At 44.2% G+C, this 18,478-nt stretch overlaps 1 protein-coding gene across 1 annotated transcript in view; it reads right to left on the bottom strand.

Moving 5' to 3' along the window:
* Positions 1-18,478, bottom strand: part of ofcc1 (orofacial cleft 1 candidate 1) — a 69,772-nt gene that overhangs the window by 31,589 nt on the left and 19,705 nt on the right. The window contains exons 10-14 of the mRNA XM_076161062.1: positions 16,243-16,391; positions 15,912-16,026; positions 14,573-14,909; positions 8,284-8,375; positions 6,294-6,439 (exon numbers count right to left, since the gene is read on the bottom strand). Coding sequence (XP_076017177.1) covers positions 6,294-6,439; positions 8,284-8,375; positions 14,573-14,909; positions 15,912-16,026; positions 16,243-16,391 — 839 coding nt within the window. The remainder of the gene's footprint in view (positions 1-6,293; positions 6,440-8,283; positions 8,376-14,572; positions 14,910-15,911; positions 16,027-16,242; positions 16,392-18,478) is intronic.

Raw genomic sequence — 18,478 nt, 5'->3', positions numbered from 1 at the left:
TTAGGCCTCATCATGCATACATGAGGTAGCTGTTTCATTGCTGTGCAACATGTGGCGTTTTTATGGAGTGCCTGACTTAGCACGAGAGGGGATTAAAACATGGAAATGGCAGGTCCCATGGTGAGCTATAAACCTGGGTGGAAACATTTCAAATGCAGAAGCACCTGGGATCAACAAACACAGGGAGACTTCCCAGGCACTGGGCTAACGCCACGACTTCACAATGAGGAACAGGTTGTTGTTCCGCGCTTCGCTCCAACAAATTTTGCCCTACAATGCCAGTAGATTTGTAATACAAATGTCTGATGAATGCAGATGGGGGAGAGAGCAAACACTACAATGTCCTACAAGGGATCTATCCACTCATCAATTTGGGCGAGCGGTGCAGGGAGGGGCGCCATGGAGGCTGGGTACGGCCCTCCAGAGAGTTGCATCAGTATTTAAATGGATTTCACTCCTCTGACCTTGCCTCATAACTGCAGGACATCGTCACCAGAGAGATAGAGACACACGGAGAGAGAGCGAGGGAAAGCGACAGAGAGAGAGAGAGAGGAAGAGGGAAAAAATTAGAGGCAGAGGAAGGGAGATGAAGACGGAATTAGTGGGAGAGAGGAAATAATTAGGAGTGAGAAAGAGCTATTAACTCGGGGATGGACAACGAAGGAAAAGGAAAGTAAGAGCTGATCTGGCATTCTGGGGCTCTGGTATCACGCTCATGCAGACTTTCCATTGTGGTGCTCTACTTGCTGAGCATTTTGACTTTAATATAAGAGGAAAAATGGTGGCGGGGTGCAGGCAAGGGTGGGAAAAATACAAAAATGTTGTGAGCCGGCTGTGTATTTACGTTAAGTGTCACTCATATCTATAACAGCCTCTAAACAAACATAACAAAGAGGCATATTCTAATCTGTAATGTCAACACAATTACCAGTAAGACGCTAAAGTGGGTGTGGATAATTACGTCCATATATACACACAAATATTACACTGTGCATCACACTTTGATAACATCGACGTCTATGCCTCCTCGGTTTATTGTTGGAGCCGCCCGTCAGCGATGCGCCTTTGAACAGCGAATGAGAAGTTCATATTTATTTGTACAGGTCACAGTGCACTCGTGTGTGTGTGTGTGCTGCCTCAGCCCGTATGGATCTGCCACCATCATCCCATTTAAATGTCTTGATTCATTGTTTGTTAGTGTTTGGCTTCATTTTTAGATTGGCAATGTTTGACCACTGAACCTTTGATTCTACGATGTTCTGGTTTCATGTTATAGCGCCACCATCAGGTCTATTCATGCATTCCTCTCTGGGTCACAGCCAACCCGTCCAGCTAGTTTCATCAAAATCAGAGTAATCCAGTGGATAAACAAGCAGAGAGACAGGCAAGACAGAGAGCATGATGGAAGCATCACCTCTGGCCGAGCTCTGCTCTCTCTCTCCCTCTTTCTCTCTCTCTCACACACACCCACACAAACATGCAATCTCTCATACGAGCAAATCACTCATATGCTCTCAGTTAGTCCTGACAGTTGTTCTCTCTCTCTCTCTCCCCCTCTCTCTTTCTCTCTCACACCTTTCCGTGGGAAATGCATTCATTTGACCCAGACCACCAATGGGACCGCAGTGGGCTCTGACTGACACTCACATCATGGCAGATTAACCAATCATATCGCAACTATAGCCTGTCGGGGAGCTGACAGTCCTGATTTCCATAAAGTGAGGGAGCGGACGTAGATCGTGTGTGTGTGTGTGTGTGTGTGTGTGTGTGTGTGTGTGTGTGTGTGTGTGTGTGTGTGTGTGTGTGTGTGTGTGTGTGTGTGTGTGTGTGTGTGTGTGTGTGTGTGTGTGAGAGAGAGAGAGAGATCCAGGGTGACCCAGGGCACGTCTGGCCAGACAAAACCCCTAACATGTGCACTCGGGCTGCTGTAGCCAGGGGCCTCTGTTTCACACATGCACGAACGCAGACACATTTCTGCCCCCTCAGCACAGGAAGGAGCCCTGGTTCACACCGAGGACCCAGGGGTGACCAGTATCTGCCATCTCCACCCACCTCTCCTACCAGCATTACATCAGAATTGATTGACCCTTGCACTGCATTGTGATTTGGAGCTGCAGTTTGTATGCGATTGACAGCCTGAAAATAGCTGTTTCAGTCTCTCTCTCTCTCTCTCTCCCTCGCTCTTCCTCTTTCTCTCTCCCTCCCTCTGTCTCTCTCTCTCTTTCTCTGCAGTTGATACTCATTCTTCAGTGAATGAATGCTTGTAAATGATGAAGGCCGGATGCATAACATCAACGTGCGAATGATCCTTACATGCATTCATTCTAAACATTACTCTACAATCGCACTGCTACTCCCAACATGTGCCTACATACAGTCACTAACAGATGGAGGAGACACAAAGAGATAGAGAGACAGACACACACACACACAAACCTAGAGTGAGTGCTCTGATAGGCTCTGTTGGGGGAACGGGTGGAGAGGAACGCTGGTCCCCAACGAGGCGAGCTAACTGGGGGAAATTAGGTCAGTGTGTTCCCTCTGACTCCACAACAAGAACAGGCTGTGTGTGTGTGTGTGTGTGTGTGTGTGTGTGTGTGTGTGTGTGTGTGTGTGTGTGTGTGTGTGTGTGTTGTTGGTGTACCTACAGTGCCATGCTGCACCATACTGTGCAGGTCTGTTATTGTGTGTGTGTGTGTGTGTGTGTGTGTGTGTGTGTGTGTAGGGGGGAGTGTTTGGTGGTGGTATCTTATTATAGGAGAGACCTACAGGTATGTTTAGAATAATTACTACCCCTTGCCTGATTATATTTTAGACAATAGCAAAACAATGAATTCTATATATATTCTTATATCTTCTTCTTTCCTTTATTTATGTTGCAACTCATCTAACAAACGGGTCTGAATCGGAAACAAGCAGGATGTAATTAATCTGAACATCTGTGAGAGAATAGATCCGGATTTGAAATCAACAAAAAAGGGTCACGTGACATTTATCCCCAAACGGTCGTGAGCGTGTTTTAGAGTCAATCTTTGGAAAAAGTCCTTCATCGCTTGAGCCTCCTGAGGATAAAGACGTCTCTCAGTCCTCCCACTTATCCTTTGTCTTCCTCTCTCACCGTCTGTATCCTGATCAGGACAAGTCGCACATACCATAATTGATATGAGATTTAGGGGGTAGATTTCAATGTAATTAGAATCATGATAATTGCACTAATTAGATCTAATTGCTATGTGAGAATGACTTTGATTAAAGCAGGTTTCTCTTTTCAAAACCAGACACATCGGTGGCACACAACTAATAATAACCACGGTTTCATGACAATCAAAAACACCAAAATGCAGAAGACGGCATGTGAAAAGCTTAAATACAAGTTGAGCAGAGTAACTTCTGGCTCTGCAGAGTACACTTTGTGTAGAGTACTGCTTGGAGTACCCTAAGAAGTGTAAAATTAATTCAGTCTGAGTGTGTTTACCTTTGCTAGAAGTCGCTGCCGCACCATCCGAAAGCATTAAATTGGCCCTATCGAATTACAACAGACGCACTGAATCAGATGCTTTGATTTTGCTCAGTGCTATTCTTTGAGGGGGGGAAAAAAGGTGGTTAAGATTACACTTAGACATCAAATGGGCTGGAAGGTCGGCGAAAGTCTTTCATGCGTGTTCAAACAAATATCGTCAGTGTAGAAAGTCCTGACACAGAGAGAGAGAGAGTGTGAGAGAGTGAGAGAAATCGTCCCTGGCTTGTTTTCACACTCGTTTGCCCAGGATTGACTCGCAGTTGTCAATACTTGCAGTCGAGGCGGCATCGCGTTTGTCTTTGAAATTGTAATTTACGGCTTATAACCGTGATTTCATATTCCATGCATAGCTTTCTATTTAGGTCTTTAATTGGTGTGTGTGCGTTTGAGGTTGCCAAATAACATTGTGTACTTTTCCTTTTCATTTATAAAAGTGAGGGAAACTAATCACAGCGGATCCTGCATCCACACAAACACAACTTTAGGTAGAGGTGAACTACATAAGAGCAAAGGCCACAGGCAAATCCACACATCTGTATTGTTCTAATCACGTAAAGGCATTTTTTCCTATAGAGGTATAGAAATTGACGAAAAATAATAAAGTTAATGTCAAGAGATAATACTGACTCTACTGCTGGATCCAGGATTTATAATAATATAGAAACATTATTTAAGATAAACAGTGGAGTTTGCTCGGTATCAGATGTCTTTATCTAAATTATCTAAATCTTGTAGGATTAATAAAATAAGATTAATGTCATGAGATGCATTCATGTAAACTTGCATTACACAATAATAGTGATTAGCAGGTTGTTGTTTATGTCAGCATGTTGTTGTGAGAGTTTAGAGGCACAGCTGCAGCAATCTGACATATTACAGGTAAATAAAGACTAATATGTGTTATTAAAAATTAGGTTGAATTAAATGCATTGTCACAGCTTTTGTATTTGTATGTCTTAATTAATAACACTTGATTTGCCCATTTGTGTGAGGATGCCTTCAAAGAGCTCAGTCTCTGGTGGCTCAATAGATGGCAGTAATATCCCTCAATCACTGCAGTGTGAATCCTCCACTCTACATCAAACACACGTCTCTGTACATTCACACACAGAAACAAACAGAGCCCTCACAATGCCAGAAGAAGTGGAAATGTCATCATTATAGTAAATAAATTTTTTAAATCTGTAAACAATCGCTCTCATGTGTCTCTTTTCATCCTCAGGTAATGCAGACAAACCCGAAACAAGTCAAACAGCACAGCGGGAGACGAGCTGAGACAGAGGCGTCTTTAACAAGCCAACGTTGGCACTGAGTCTCTCTAATGCTCTGATTAGGTGAGGGGCAAAGCAGCAGCCTTTAGCTCAGAGATGCCTTCATGTGTGCTTGTAAAAGACGGAATCAATTGCAGCCCAATCCTCACAGGGCGCCTGGGAATAGCCAGGCCCCAAACTCAACACCTACAACTGAAAGAAACGTCTCATCCAGCAGAACCCGGCAAAAAAAAAAAAAAAAAAACGCTCAGAGGCTGAAATAAAAAGCGGCACTATGAATAATCGCAAAAACCATTTAATTGTGTCCCTTTGTGTTCAGCCCTGCCTGAGTTCTGTGTTCGTTTGGTGCTCGCTCTCCCTCAAGATAGTCCCTGTGTCGTCATTTGTTGGCAGGATACGCTGGTAATCATTTGAATTCCCTCAGTATGTTCAGAAGATGTCAGGGAGTCGTCTCTGATCTTGTTTAATATGTGACCAGCAGCTATAAATTACCAACTCCCAGAAATGAGGAAACATGGGTACTTTTAAATCTCCAGGGAGAGTCTCTTTCTGTCTCTATTGCTCTCTTCCACACTCACACACTCCCTCTCTCTCCCTGCAGTGTACTGTTGTGTGTGTGTGTGTGTGGCAATCCCCTCCCCTTAATTTCATTGACGTTCAAATAAAAACAAATACATGGACTTTTTTTTCATTTTTTGTTGAAATAAGCAATTTTGCTCTTAGCCTATACCCGATGCTCCGTGGGCATGCAATACTGCACCTTGTTGCTTTTTTTTTTTCCAACATACGCCCAAGCTGTTTGAAATTGCGTGCTTTTTCTGCTTTGTTTATATTTCATACATTCCAGTTTTCTCATTAAAATCAAATGCTGTGAGCCACAATGCGGAGGAAAACAATGTTTCCCCTCAAACCTCCTGTTTGGCAGACTGCGTGAAGGGGCAGGAAATAACTACACCATATGGTGATATGGCGTATAGGTTAAACAATGTTTGGTTTGGTTTCTTGTGCAAAAGTGCCCACAAACCAAATTAAACAGGAGTGCAGCCGATCAGAGCCGGCAGAAGTACAGCACAGGCAGAAAGCTCACCGTTTAGTCTCAGAACTGTTAAGGGGAGTATAATGAATATTTCCTCAGCTCAGGCAGTATCATATTACTCTAGCTGCATACCTCCACCAAGGCCAAAAACTTAATTTATGTAGTTTTTCCTTGTTTTTTCCACACACAGTAACATTTAACAGACATGTGCTGTACATCAGAGGGACACTTACTGAATATGCTGGATTCATGACTACTGACTATTAAGTAAACAAATCAATATGTTTGTACTTTGAGTTTGGATCTTCCTCTGCAGATTAGTGAACGTCTGCTTCTGCACAGGAGGAGTTCCTGCCACATTTTGTCATCAGTGTCTGTCTGGTTGCCATGTGCGTCACCCACTTGTTTTTTTTCCGAGGTTTGAATTCTGAGAGGCTGAGGGAGGATAATGAGTGGTGCGACTTACTGTAGGGAGAATGTATACTCCTCCATGTCTTCTGTGGAGAGGTTCTCCATTGAAGGCTGCATCTCCTGTTTGCCTGCCTGCCGAGGCGGTGCGCTGCTGCCGCTCATGCTGGGGCCGCAGCTATTTGTCTTCTTGATTGGCTTCTTCTGCGAGGAAGAGAAATTGGGGAGAACACATGCGGATGTCATTTGTAATCAAAGCAGGAAACAGGCCTCGGAATTTATCTTGGGGGATGCACACGGTGACAGTGACAGTGTGTGTGTGTGTGTGTGTGTGTGGCACTTTGGAGCATCTCCTATATCTCAACGGCGCTTCAACTGACAGGAGACAAGAATGACGGCAAAATCGCATACTGCACGCCATCATTCCAGTTGAGTTCATTTAGGGAGCCTGCACAGTGACGGCGGTGTTAAATATGTGATATTGGAGCAGCTGCTGCCGCTTTTTTTCCACACAAGTCGTTTACTGTCATCGTCATAAACACAGGCGAATGGAGGTAGGAAGTAGGGTTTTAAATATTTCACCGAGGTACTTGGGAGTAGATATTATTTGTTAAGCCGCCAACATGTTAACGGCTTGCTTTCCCTGGCCCTGTCAGCCCTGCCTGTTGCCCTTGGGTGAGCTTAGTGCTTTTCTGCTTGAAGTTGTGAAATACTCACTGATGTATGTTAATGAGACCCACAGTTGGAATAAGCAACCTCTCTCCTTCTTTCAATCTTGTCTCCCTCTACCTCTATCCATTTTGTTTGGTCTTTCTAATCTCTTCCTCTCCTACATCTCTCTCCCTCCCTTTCTCTCTCTCCCTCACCCTCACCCACTCTCTCTCTCTCTGAGATAAACTAGGCCCAGGAAGTAGTAAATGGGCAGGGCCCCATAAAAGCTCCATCCGTTTTCATAGGGCAATCTTTGCCAAAGCAAGCTTGGATTCCAGAGTGATGATCACAATAAAAAGGTGGAAAGGAGAGGGAAAGAAGGGTGAGAGAAAAAAAATGCAGGAGATATATAAACCGCAATGTTCTCCGGTGTCTCCCCACAATAAATTTAATGCAATACCTTAAGAGCGGATTCCGTATATAGCTGGATTCCTGCCCTGTGGGCAAAGTGGTCGCCTTGAGAAAATTCATTTTAATTAGGCCTGCACTGCAGGTTGAAGGGTTGAAATCTGATCCCTTGCGCTCCCAGGCTGGGGCAGGTTGGAGATCACTCCACTTAATCATTAGACAACTGGGTTCCACACCACGACATTTGACAGAGTTAGCGAGGTTTTAAAGATAGAGCCAATAGGAGAAGAGAAAAAAACAAAGTCTACAGAGGCTGCAGAGAAATAAAACCTCATATCAACAAACTCATTTATTTAACAGGTCATCACTGATTAATGGCGGTCTGGAGAGGCTCTTGTACATCACTAAGTTACTAAGAATAAAGACTTGGAGGGACAGAGGAGGGAGGCAGGAGGGGCGGATGTGTGTGTGTGTGTGTGTGTGTGAGAAGGGGGCTTGATGTTCTGTTAACTACCTCAACAATAACATCGCATCAACAAAAGGCCACAGCGAAGGCACAATGGCAGGGGCGGACCGGGCGGCGGCAATGCCAGATCAGCACATAGAGTAATTTTGCAATTACCACTTCAAAGTATGGCAGGTAGCACGCAGGCTTTGATTAATTTAGCTTAAGTCCTCTGTAGCACAGGAAGAGGCGTGTTTAGAGCGACTCAAAGAAGAAAAAAAATGCGAGGCCCCGGCTGGCGTTGCAGATTTCACAGAATTTGAGCTGCTTTGGCTTGTCAGGCAGATCAAAACTGGCTTTGAAGGATGAAAAATACCTGTTAGTGTGAAATGTATTTTGACAAATCTCAGATAATAAGCCGGGGAGGTGTGTGTGTGTGTGTGTGCGAGTGTGTGTGTCAGGGTGCAGACAGGGGAGGGAAGGGAGAGTGGAGAGGGTGCTCATTTCAAGGGTGGGAACACTTCCCCTTAAATCACTGTGTTACCTTGTAGTGAATCCCACCCTTTGCTTTCTCCCTGCAAGGATCGCTCTTCTCTCCTGTGTTTCCATAAATGGCTCCCGAGGAGGAATTCTTCCCTGCGTCAAAATAAGAGGGAAAAAAAAGGGAGAAATTAGATTTGTAAAATATAGAAAATAGAAATAAAGAGATGTGTATTTGCTCTCATTTGCAATTCACACCTGAGTGACAAAATGAGTGTAAATGCTGCTTAATTCTAGTTTATGTTAGATCACTAAATGATTGACTGACAAAATATCTCAGAAAGCGATTATGAAAAGGGAAAAATGTTAAAGTAATGATTCAAAGTTCATTTATTGTGATAAACCGTCAACATAAATGAGCTCAATTTGATGAGCTAATCCAGATTTTCTTTAATGACGCTTAATGACAAATAACAGAGACCAAAATTAAACTAGCAGGCGTTGAAGAATGATGTTGTTGCAGCGTGACAAGACATCCTGTGATCATGATTTCAGTCTGAACTCTGAGGCAGGTAGAGGAGATGTTTCCTTGTACTATCAGGAGACTCACAAAAGCAACAGAGGCTGAGGCTTTGCTGCACACGGAAAGGGAAGTGGGAGTGTGAAACGCACGGAGCTCCCACTGTACACTCCTCTCTCCGTCTTCCACAATCTCACATCTTGTATCCTCTAATGTGCGCAATTAGAAATGATGAAAAATCGACGGAGAAATTAAATTTGGTTGTAATACATTTTTCCCCATTCTTCTCTTCTCCTTTGGAAAATTACTTTTGAAGTGTTTCTTCACCCTCGCCCCTCTTTCTTCCCGTTCCTCTCTCTATCTGTCTCTCTCGTCCCTTTTTTTTTGCTGTAATTTAAATGGTAAGCCGCCAGATGTGTGTCTCATGCTTGAAGAGTCGGAGATCTGCATTATTTAGCATATTAACATTCACAGAATTTAAAAAAGGGTTCCTTCGTTGCCTGGAGGTTGTAATTAAGTAAACCTTAGCTTGATACATGTAAAAATCTCACTATGTGAAACTTTTTCTCCCCCCGTGGAACGAGTCACATCTATATAATACATATGGAAACCTCTGCGATGATATAATTTCTCTCTCGCTGCAGGATTAAATATATCAGTAATAATAACTTAAATATAAGCCACACGTCAGAAATCCTTCCCACATCAAAAACCTACTTTGATGGCGGCTTGCTGCTATTTTAAAAGCAAAAATCTGATTTAATCCTGAAACAAATGGAGATTTAATTACCAAAAACTTTTGCTGGTAAACATTTGCAGTGCCTAGAGTTACAAGGTAATAAGGTTCAATCCGTTCTCTTCTGAGGATTATTTCTCTACGCGTTTTTTAATATTGTGTAACAGTTTTGAGATTCCTCTTCAACTTAAATATGTTGACGTAGGCTGATGAGTGAAATATTAATACATTTGTAGACGTAAGCGTTCTTATGAATTAGCAGGGGACTCATTAGAATGCATACATCCGCCAAGGCCAAACAAGCTTAGGCAGGATTTGCGATTTGCAGCTCATCCATTTTTTTTCCATTGAGGTTGATGTATTACTTAAGAAAATAAAAAGTAACAGCAACGTTAAATCATTTGAAAAATACCGAATTCCACGTTTGCACCACGCAGAGATGAAAACGCAGAAGAGGAATTGATGTCCGTCACACTTTGTGATAATAAAGCTTAAATTACTACATTAGTGAAGTAAACAAACCTTTGACAGCACCAGTAAACAATTATAACACGGGCTAGATTTAATGTTGGACTCTTATCAATGTAAATGTTGCATTTTGTTTACACGTCCCCCACAGATTTCTATTCTATTTCTCCTAGTGAGGAGAGAGGGTCAGTGAAGGGTCCCATTCCTGTGCTCGCCCTGGGCCCCCAAATTGCTAAGTCCGTCCATGAATTCAAGCATAGAAGTGTGTTTTCGCAAAAACGTTTCATGAAATTCGGCGTACGTGTGTGTTGTCGGAGCTTGTCTGTGAAGTGTGAAGCAGCAAGGAAAGCAGCCTATGGCCACACATACACACACACACACACACACACACACCAGCTCAGCTTCAGACTTCAGCTGTGTTTTAGGATGCTTTCTTAGTCCGCACAGCCAATCACAAACACACACACTCATTACATCTACCGGGGCCCACTAATTCTCAGATCCCGTGGAAATGGCGATGAACGCGGAGGCAGCATCAGCGGCCTCCACAGCTGAGGGCTACGTCCGTGAACTCGGAGCGCTGGAGCTGCCACAACTCCAGCCTTTCCGAGCACTCAAGGCCAACAACAAACTCCTTGTTATCCCCTGCGCTCTGAGCTCTAACACACACACACACTCGCACACATGTTTATCCAGCGGATACAGAACGTGCACCCACACACAGAAATGCATATAAACACAAGACATAAATATGTAGACACCTGCATATATGCACAAACAGATTCACACAGCACGCATATCTCCAGCACGCTTATAACGCTACACACACACACATACTTTTTCTCTCTGTCTTACACTGAGAAAAGGCCAAAGACAGAGAAAAGCCTGGGGGCCATAACACTGCCAAGACCTCATCACTCCGATACCAATGAGATGCAACCGAGCCGAGGTCCCTGGTTCTTGCTTACCTAGACCCCTAACTGCTTGATGACTGGTCCAAACCTACTCGCAGATTGAAGGTCGGTGACTCACGGAGCAGCCCGGAGTCTATGGTCGAGATCTAACGCAAAGCCTGCTACGATGGCGACGCTTCTCACTCTCACACACACACACACACACACACACATTCAGAGCTAGATGCTTTTTTAAAACACGGCTCGTTGCATTTTAATGAGGAACAAACAAACAGACACAGGCGTGTATGTGTGCCGCTTTCAAAACGCGTTCACTGTCGTTGTTGAAGTCGTCCTTGAAAGTCGAAGCTGTCTTAATCGCGCTCATTGAACCACATAGAGGACATATGCTGCACTCGTCTTAGCACGTGCAAAATTCAGAGTGGATTTTGGAGGCAAGAAACGCTCCTCTTTGGGTGTGTTTGTCCCAGGCGCTCCTTGTTTGTCCTCCACTTTCAGTCCTTGAGGCTTGTTTACCACACCCACTGTATAAGTTTACATGTGCATCTCTGCAGACAGGCTTTGACGTCGCACAGGTTGAATCCATCCGCTAAGAATTGTGGAATTAATTGGCGGATTGACTGATTGAGAGGGTATGACGCAAGCTTGTGGTTTGAGACTCTGATGAATTGTGTCCAGCCTGCAGGGGAGCACATCCTCAAAGTGCAAGGCAGAACTCCAAAACAAGGAGACAGCTTTCAAATCAACATCTATACTGAAACGGTTGTAGATGTTAAGATGAATTCGGAGAAATAGAAATCAGAAAAGGCAGGGATGTAACTCATCAACTGTTAGGGTGGAATCATCTTCATGCTTGAACTGCTCCGCTAAGACACTTATCTAATTAGCCGTTTGGGTTCAAACAAACCCATTGCAACTGTATCATTCAGCTAATGTGAAAGGTCAGTTAACCCAGTGTGCCTCTAGCTACTCTGTGTTAGAAAAGCCAAATACAGTTCATTATGCTTGGACGAGTGAGCTTCTGTATTATGATCCAGTGGCTGAAACACAACAGCACTTAATTCTCTCGTTCTGAGATCAAAACTTGTCAGTTATCATCTCGGACTGGGCTGTCAGGTTTGGCTCTGTAATAGACACCTCATCCAACACTGTGATTTTTTCTAAGGGGATTAATTAACTTAAGGCCTCAGGAATACAAAGTTCCTCCATCTTTACTGTCAAGCTCGACTGTGCGCACGTTATCACAATGACAAGGGCTCTCCGTATACTTGTCCTGATTCTGAGACAAACGGTAATGAGGAAAAGCCTGGGATCGCACGCAGGGAGAAAATGGCTCCCCACACCGCACGCATCAGAAACAGAGAGGCATGAAAAGGGGTGGAAACATCTGAACCCCCCTGCCCCAGACGCCACAGAAGACGGAGGAACTGGGATCATTTGTTCTTCTTTTCTTCGCTGAATTGGATTTCCATATTTGGCCTAGGTTAAAGTTGTCCATCCAATCACTCCCTTCAAACCTTGACGTAATCTCCCCATCGGAAAGCCGTAACTCACTCCAGGGGTAATACAACATGAACAGATCTGCATGCAAATCAGGCCCAAACGTCAGGTCCATTTAAGGAACGGCGTGCATGAGGTGCCGCCCAGGACACCTTTTGATCCATTATTTCGGTTACGGATCAGGTTCACTTCCTTGGCAACCTTCTCACCTGGCTGATTGTGTGTGCGTGTGCGTGTGTGTGTGTGTGTGCGTGCGCGTGCCAAGGGTCTAAGTCTGTGTGTGAGCCGCCATGTGTTGGAGAGACCTGGTACCTCTTGCCTTGTGTGGCAGAACATAAATCTCCCATAGTGAGGAGTGCCTGCCTGCCTGCCTGCCTGCCTGCCTGCCTGCCTGCCTGCCTCCCTCCCTCCCTCCCTCGCGTTCTCTCTGGAAAGGCAGTCAGTTCGTTGGGGACACTTCCCTTGTGGGCGTTAGGATCTCTGTGGGGGGTCACAGGTCAGCCGGCGGAGGAAGCGACAAGCTGTGAAATGTAAAAGACCAATTTCTTCCACATGTTTCAGTGCTGGGAGAACACTGCCAAGCTGTCAGCCGGCATCACGTTTAAAATGGGCCAGGGTGCTACCCAGCAGACCTGTCACAACTCATTTGTAATTAAAAAGCCTGTGTGATGTTTAAAGCAGAGCACCCCAGAAACTTTTGAGGACTGTTAAATAAAGATGAGCTATGTGTGCAAAAGAAGGAAAAAAGGAAAAGGGATGTATTAATAACAAAGGAGCTCGCCAGTCGTCTTTGTAGTAGATCAATACCGAATGAACATGGGTTTGATTTCTGGACATGGCCAGGATGTTGGATGACCTGAATGTAGGCGGGTAAAAAAGAAGTACTTTTTTCACAGATGAAAAAGTGGAACCTTATTATTTGCTGCCACAACTAGATTCGGTGGGCAAATGTGTTTCTTCCTGTCCTTTCCAAGGAAGTTTCTCTTGTCTCTCTTCTACCAGTTGTCTAAGTAAACCACTCGATTTTACGGTGAGATTTCAGTGCTTTTGCTGCCTTATGTTGAAGGCTGTTGTAACGGCCTAAGGTTGATTTTGGACGCAGACGTGCCCTTCATTTTCATCCACTCAGTAATTTATTCTATTCTATATTTATTATCATATAATTCTGATCAGACACAATTAAGATTAGATGTTGCAAATCCACTGCCATATGGTGTAACTATTGTCGGAAAAATTGCCAGAATAGGAAACTTGTGTTTAAATTGTTTTAGACCCACACGTGCAACTTCACTTTAGCTCCCCCATCTGTTGCACGTATGTGTCCTACTGCTTCTGGAAGAGGAGTAACATGAAAAAGAAGCAAATTTACTTCATAAATCCAAGTAACGCGCTGGATAATGTGACAGATAATAACTTCAAGAAGGTCTTCAGTCATGTACTGTGGATCACAGTTTTCTACAGTAGTCTGCTATGCTGCGAAAAGCAGATAGAGGAACTGAGGAATAACTTTTTGCACATTCCAGTGTTATAGAGTGTAGAAGGTTTGAAAGACTGGAAGTTCAATTTTACAATTTTACATTTAGGATCCAAATTACTAACCCTAACCCCAGAAAATTGTTCCTTATGAGTCATGTTTTAAATAAATAATTTTATTTTTAATAATGGCTCAAAATGATCAGCAGTGTTATGTAAGGGCAGAAATCTTTTCCTGCATGAAAGTAAAAGGATACGTTTCCTTAATATGATCAAATTTCATCCATGCAGGTATCAGTTTGTTGGTTTAGACAGTTGCACTTATTTACTCAGCGCTTTGGCTGACACCTGTTTTAGGATGATGTGTTTGCTTATGCAAGTGGTGTGCCTATTATCAAAAGCTATTATCTGAGTGTGTGTGTTACAAGTCTATCAGGTAGGTTTATCAGTGTTGTGCTTGCTGCTCAAATATTTGCCCCAAACAACAGAAATGATCTTGCGTAGCTGTTAAGATTCTTGCAAAACAACTTACTGAGAAAACATCCATTGTTTGATGAAACTTGTCCATCACACGTGGCCCACAGTTTCCACCCAACCCTATCCTCCAGCGCTTTAACCTCAATGGAAAATTAGCGAAAGTGAGGCCTGCCATTCTTTTCCTCCCACTGCTGCTGACATTACATTGACATTTGCTCCCCACTGTGACATAGTCGAGGGGGGGGGTTTAACATTGAACCCCTACCTGGCAGAGATGAGGAGGAGCAAGCTGAATCGGCTGACAGGTGGAGAGGGGATCCCTGGTGTGAATGCTCCACAGCGGGCTCTCCTGCTCCGTTGCTGGGGCCCGCGTGAGGCTGCAAGTGGGATTGGGAATGAGGCTGCAGGAGGAGGTGGGGTTGGGAACGAAGCTGGGAGTCGGATGCGGGCTGAGGCAGGGGGCAGGGCGGGTGTATCGGGTAGCCCCCCAGACTGTTGCCACGGACCTCCGGCAGGGGCATTGCAGCAGGGAGAGAAGGGGGTATGGACAGGGTGACACAGGGCTCCGGCACCCTAGCGGTTCCACAGGGGAAACTCTTCAACTGAAACACAGCGGGAAAGTGAGACGATGTGTTAGATTTCTGGTGTGTCGAGGCAAAACATGGAAACTCATAACCCCTTTACACAAAGATGAATTTGTCAATTATCTGTCTACTTTGCATCATAAAATTCGAAAATATGTCAAAGTAAAATGGTGAATGACGATCATGTCATTTTACACTGCTGGCTTTTCTATTAAGAGTAATTGGGTCATCGGTGTCGTGAGTATAGGATGGGCAAACTTTAAAAATGTTACGTTGCAAATCTTGACAAACGTGAAAGTAATTTTTCCCAAGTAGAGCCAAAAAGGAGCTCAAGATCCTTTCATGATGTGTTGCAAATAGAGAAATTAGAACATCTCACGCTAACTGGAAAGAATGCAGGCAAAGATGCACGACTGCAACCGAGCGCCTTGCATGTCGATCAGATCAAAGATTACTTGGTCTCCACCCCAGTGTTCCGAGATCTGAAGAACTGTCAGACGTGGAAAATGTGACGCACGACGAACGCAATAAACTGAGAAGGGCGGAGGCCAAGAAGAAGATGATGATGGAAACTTATTCAATATCGCTGATGACAATACAAAAGAAATACAAACATGGTGCCACAGTCAGAAACACTAAGGAGGGAACGAAGCCTAGAGAAAGAGCTTTATTGTGTCTTTTAATTCAATTAAGATGTTTACTAATCTGACCAATGCATCAGCTCAGATGAATCCAGAGCTGCATGATAAAGATGTGGTTTGTGTTCGGCTCTCTGGGGCCAATTTCCACTTTTCTCTCCTAAAGCTTATTACCATAGGAAGTACAGCCCCGACCTAACCAGAGTCGCCATCCTGCCTCCCAAACAGTAATTCAAATCAGATGACGGTCACTTTGAATGCGGGAATACACACACAAGACACAAACACACACACAGATATACAGTGTCCATTACAGGCTAATAGACTTTGACCTTAGAAACATATCCCACTCACGCTCTCATACACACACACACACACACACCTGGAAGTACAGGTTGCACAGCCAGTGGTCCACATCAGAGGAGATGAGACCCTCAATTTTTCGGTACTGGTCTAAGCGGGTGCTGGGAGCCCCCCTGAGCAGTGGGGTTTTGAACCTGAGTGAGTGAGACATACACAGTAATGATCAGTGGGCATTCAGATGCACTTTGGGGGAATTGATCATTATCGACAAAACATTTAATATCATTTTGGCTGCAGGAATCGTGGTGATTTACCAAACTTAAGTCCCCTCTGTTTTACAAATGATGGCTTCATTGTAGGCGTAAACATAGTGAGTTGTGAGGATTAACCCTCATCTGTCAGTGACCCACCTGCCCTGGACAGGCTTGAGGCAGTGGTCGCACACAGGAAAGGCCCCCCAGGCCAGCACGGAGCTGACGTGGCTGCTGTCCCCCGGCAGCGCGATCAGTTGGAACACCAGGACAAGGGAGGGAAGGGCTTTGCAGACTGGCGGTAAGAGCTGCAGACACGGGGAGAGAAGCACGCAAATGTACTGAGGCGCGTAAGCCTGCAGGCATATGTATGCACGCACGTACACACACACACAAACTATATTAGCGCGCAGAAACTTGCTCATAGCCACACACAGCCAAAGGAAAACGATGACAAACAGACGCACATCAGGTAACAAACAGGAGAGGAGCCCTCAGGGAGCTACTAATCTTACATCCTAGACTTGAATCCTCCTTTAACTTATTTCCGTGTTCTTTGAAAGCATTCTTAACTGCCACTCTTACCCGTCCAACTCGGCAAATTGCCTAAAAGGAGATGTTGGAGTGATAAAGACTGTCGGCATCAAACGCAGGGCGGAGGAGAATTCCAGATTGCCGTTGTAGTGTATACGCTGACAGTTACTGAATCTCCGATGCAGCGATACACCACCATCAATCAAACTGATGATAATAAGGGTATCTTGCATGAAACGAAAAGTGTTCGTGGTTAGCGGTAGATGGCAAACACATAAATTCTTATTTACCCAGAGAACGGTGGGTTTGCTTAAAAAATGAACTGACAGTGAGGTGTTTGCCACTTCATCCATCACCGGGTGGAAATATTTTATCCTTTTATTAGTTGTAATGGAAAACGCAGAGGACTTGTTTTAACACATAAATCATGTGTATCCCTCACGCCACCGCCTCCCCCCACAGCCCGCTAATCTGCTTTTGGTACGCACCTGTGAAATGATGGGTAGTAGTGTCTGACTCAGGACACAAATTTATGGCATAATATCATGCATTATGGATATTGAGAATATTTCATATTATTCATTTACTGTAAGAAATATGACCTGCATAAATAGTCATTTGTGTGTGCACGTGTGAAACGCTCCAGTGGAGATGTGCGCGGATGCTCTCTCTGCATGTGTGTGTGTGTGGAAATGTTGTATTACTGTTGGGTTAGGGAGACGTGATGAAATGCTTCAGGTGGAGGGGGGAAAGTGTGTGTCTGTAAGTGTGTGTCTGTAAGTGTGTGTCTGTAAGTGTGTGTGTGTGTCTGTGTGTGTGTGTGTGTGTGTGTGTGTGTGTGTTACTAAAAAAGAAAAAAAGAGTTTTACAAAATTACTCTGCTTCATTAAATGAGTATTTATCCTTTCAACGTAAAGGTAAAAGGATTAAAAAGACAGAAAGACAGGAGACAGGAGAGACAGTAGTGCTTTTGATTTGATCTGACATCTTCCCCTTTGGACTAAATATGGACTAAAGTCTGAGTCCGTCTATTCTGAGACGGAACTGCACAGTTGCCATCTAAATCCAAGTGTGGACAGACAAAGAAAAGGGTGACTCAGAAAAAAAGAGGGAAAGAGGGACAGAGAAAAAAGAAAATAAGCTCCTGGCTTCCTCCTACCATCACTAATTCCTCATTTCCTCTTCGAAGGCACTGTGAGCACTCCCCGAATCGCACGCTGTAATGTGGGCAACAGGAGAGAGAAAACACTCCCGAGAGTCTCAGACAAATGTGATCAGCGGTTCCACCACTATATGTGAGGACAACAATGAGAGTTTTGTCTGAAAGTACAGAGAGAAAAGTGACACAAACTTTTTATTTGTTTAAACTCTGAATCAGATCTCAGGTTTGTGTTCATGCTTATGCTATGACAGCGTCTGCTCTCTCCTTTGTTAGGTTGGAGCTGTAGACAATGTTTTGAGGATGTTCTGGCTCACTGGCACATCGACAGCGTCCACATGGGTTACATGCACCTACAGAGGCCTAGTTTCTATTGGAGATGCCCTTTCTAAGCCTGAACGGGAATTCTGTGGGATCAGGAGGACACTCGCAGTGGATTTTGAATGTTTCTCTTGTGAATATGTATTGCTACCATCAAACAGTCTTTGTTATTTACTCCATCTATCAACGTCGACCATTCAATGTGGTTTTTATGAATTACCACAGCCTCGATTACACGTTTTGCTTTATATCAAGAGGTTTGGGAATTATCGGTGAATGCACATTGCGCATTGATTTGATGTAATTGGTTGTGTAGTTTTTCCAAAAAGGACCAAATGTAGGCTAAGATAGAATGGGAATTTTATTCATTCGGTAGAATCT

This window comes from Genypterus blacodes, unplaced genomic scaffold (genome assembly GCF_046128005.1).
Source record: "Genypterus blacodes isolate CSIRO-AG114 ecotype Tasmania unplaced genomic scaffold, CSIRO-AGI_Gbla_v1 ptg000110l_1, whole genome shotgun sequence".
NCBI lineage: Eukaryota > Metazoa > Chordata > Actinopteri > Ophidiiformes > Ophidiidae > Genypterus > Genypterus blacodes.
Note: the sequence above shows the minus strand (reverse complement) of the source record. Positions and strands in the feature narration are given on the sequence as shown.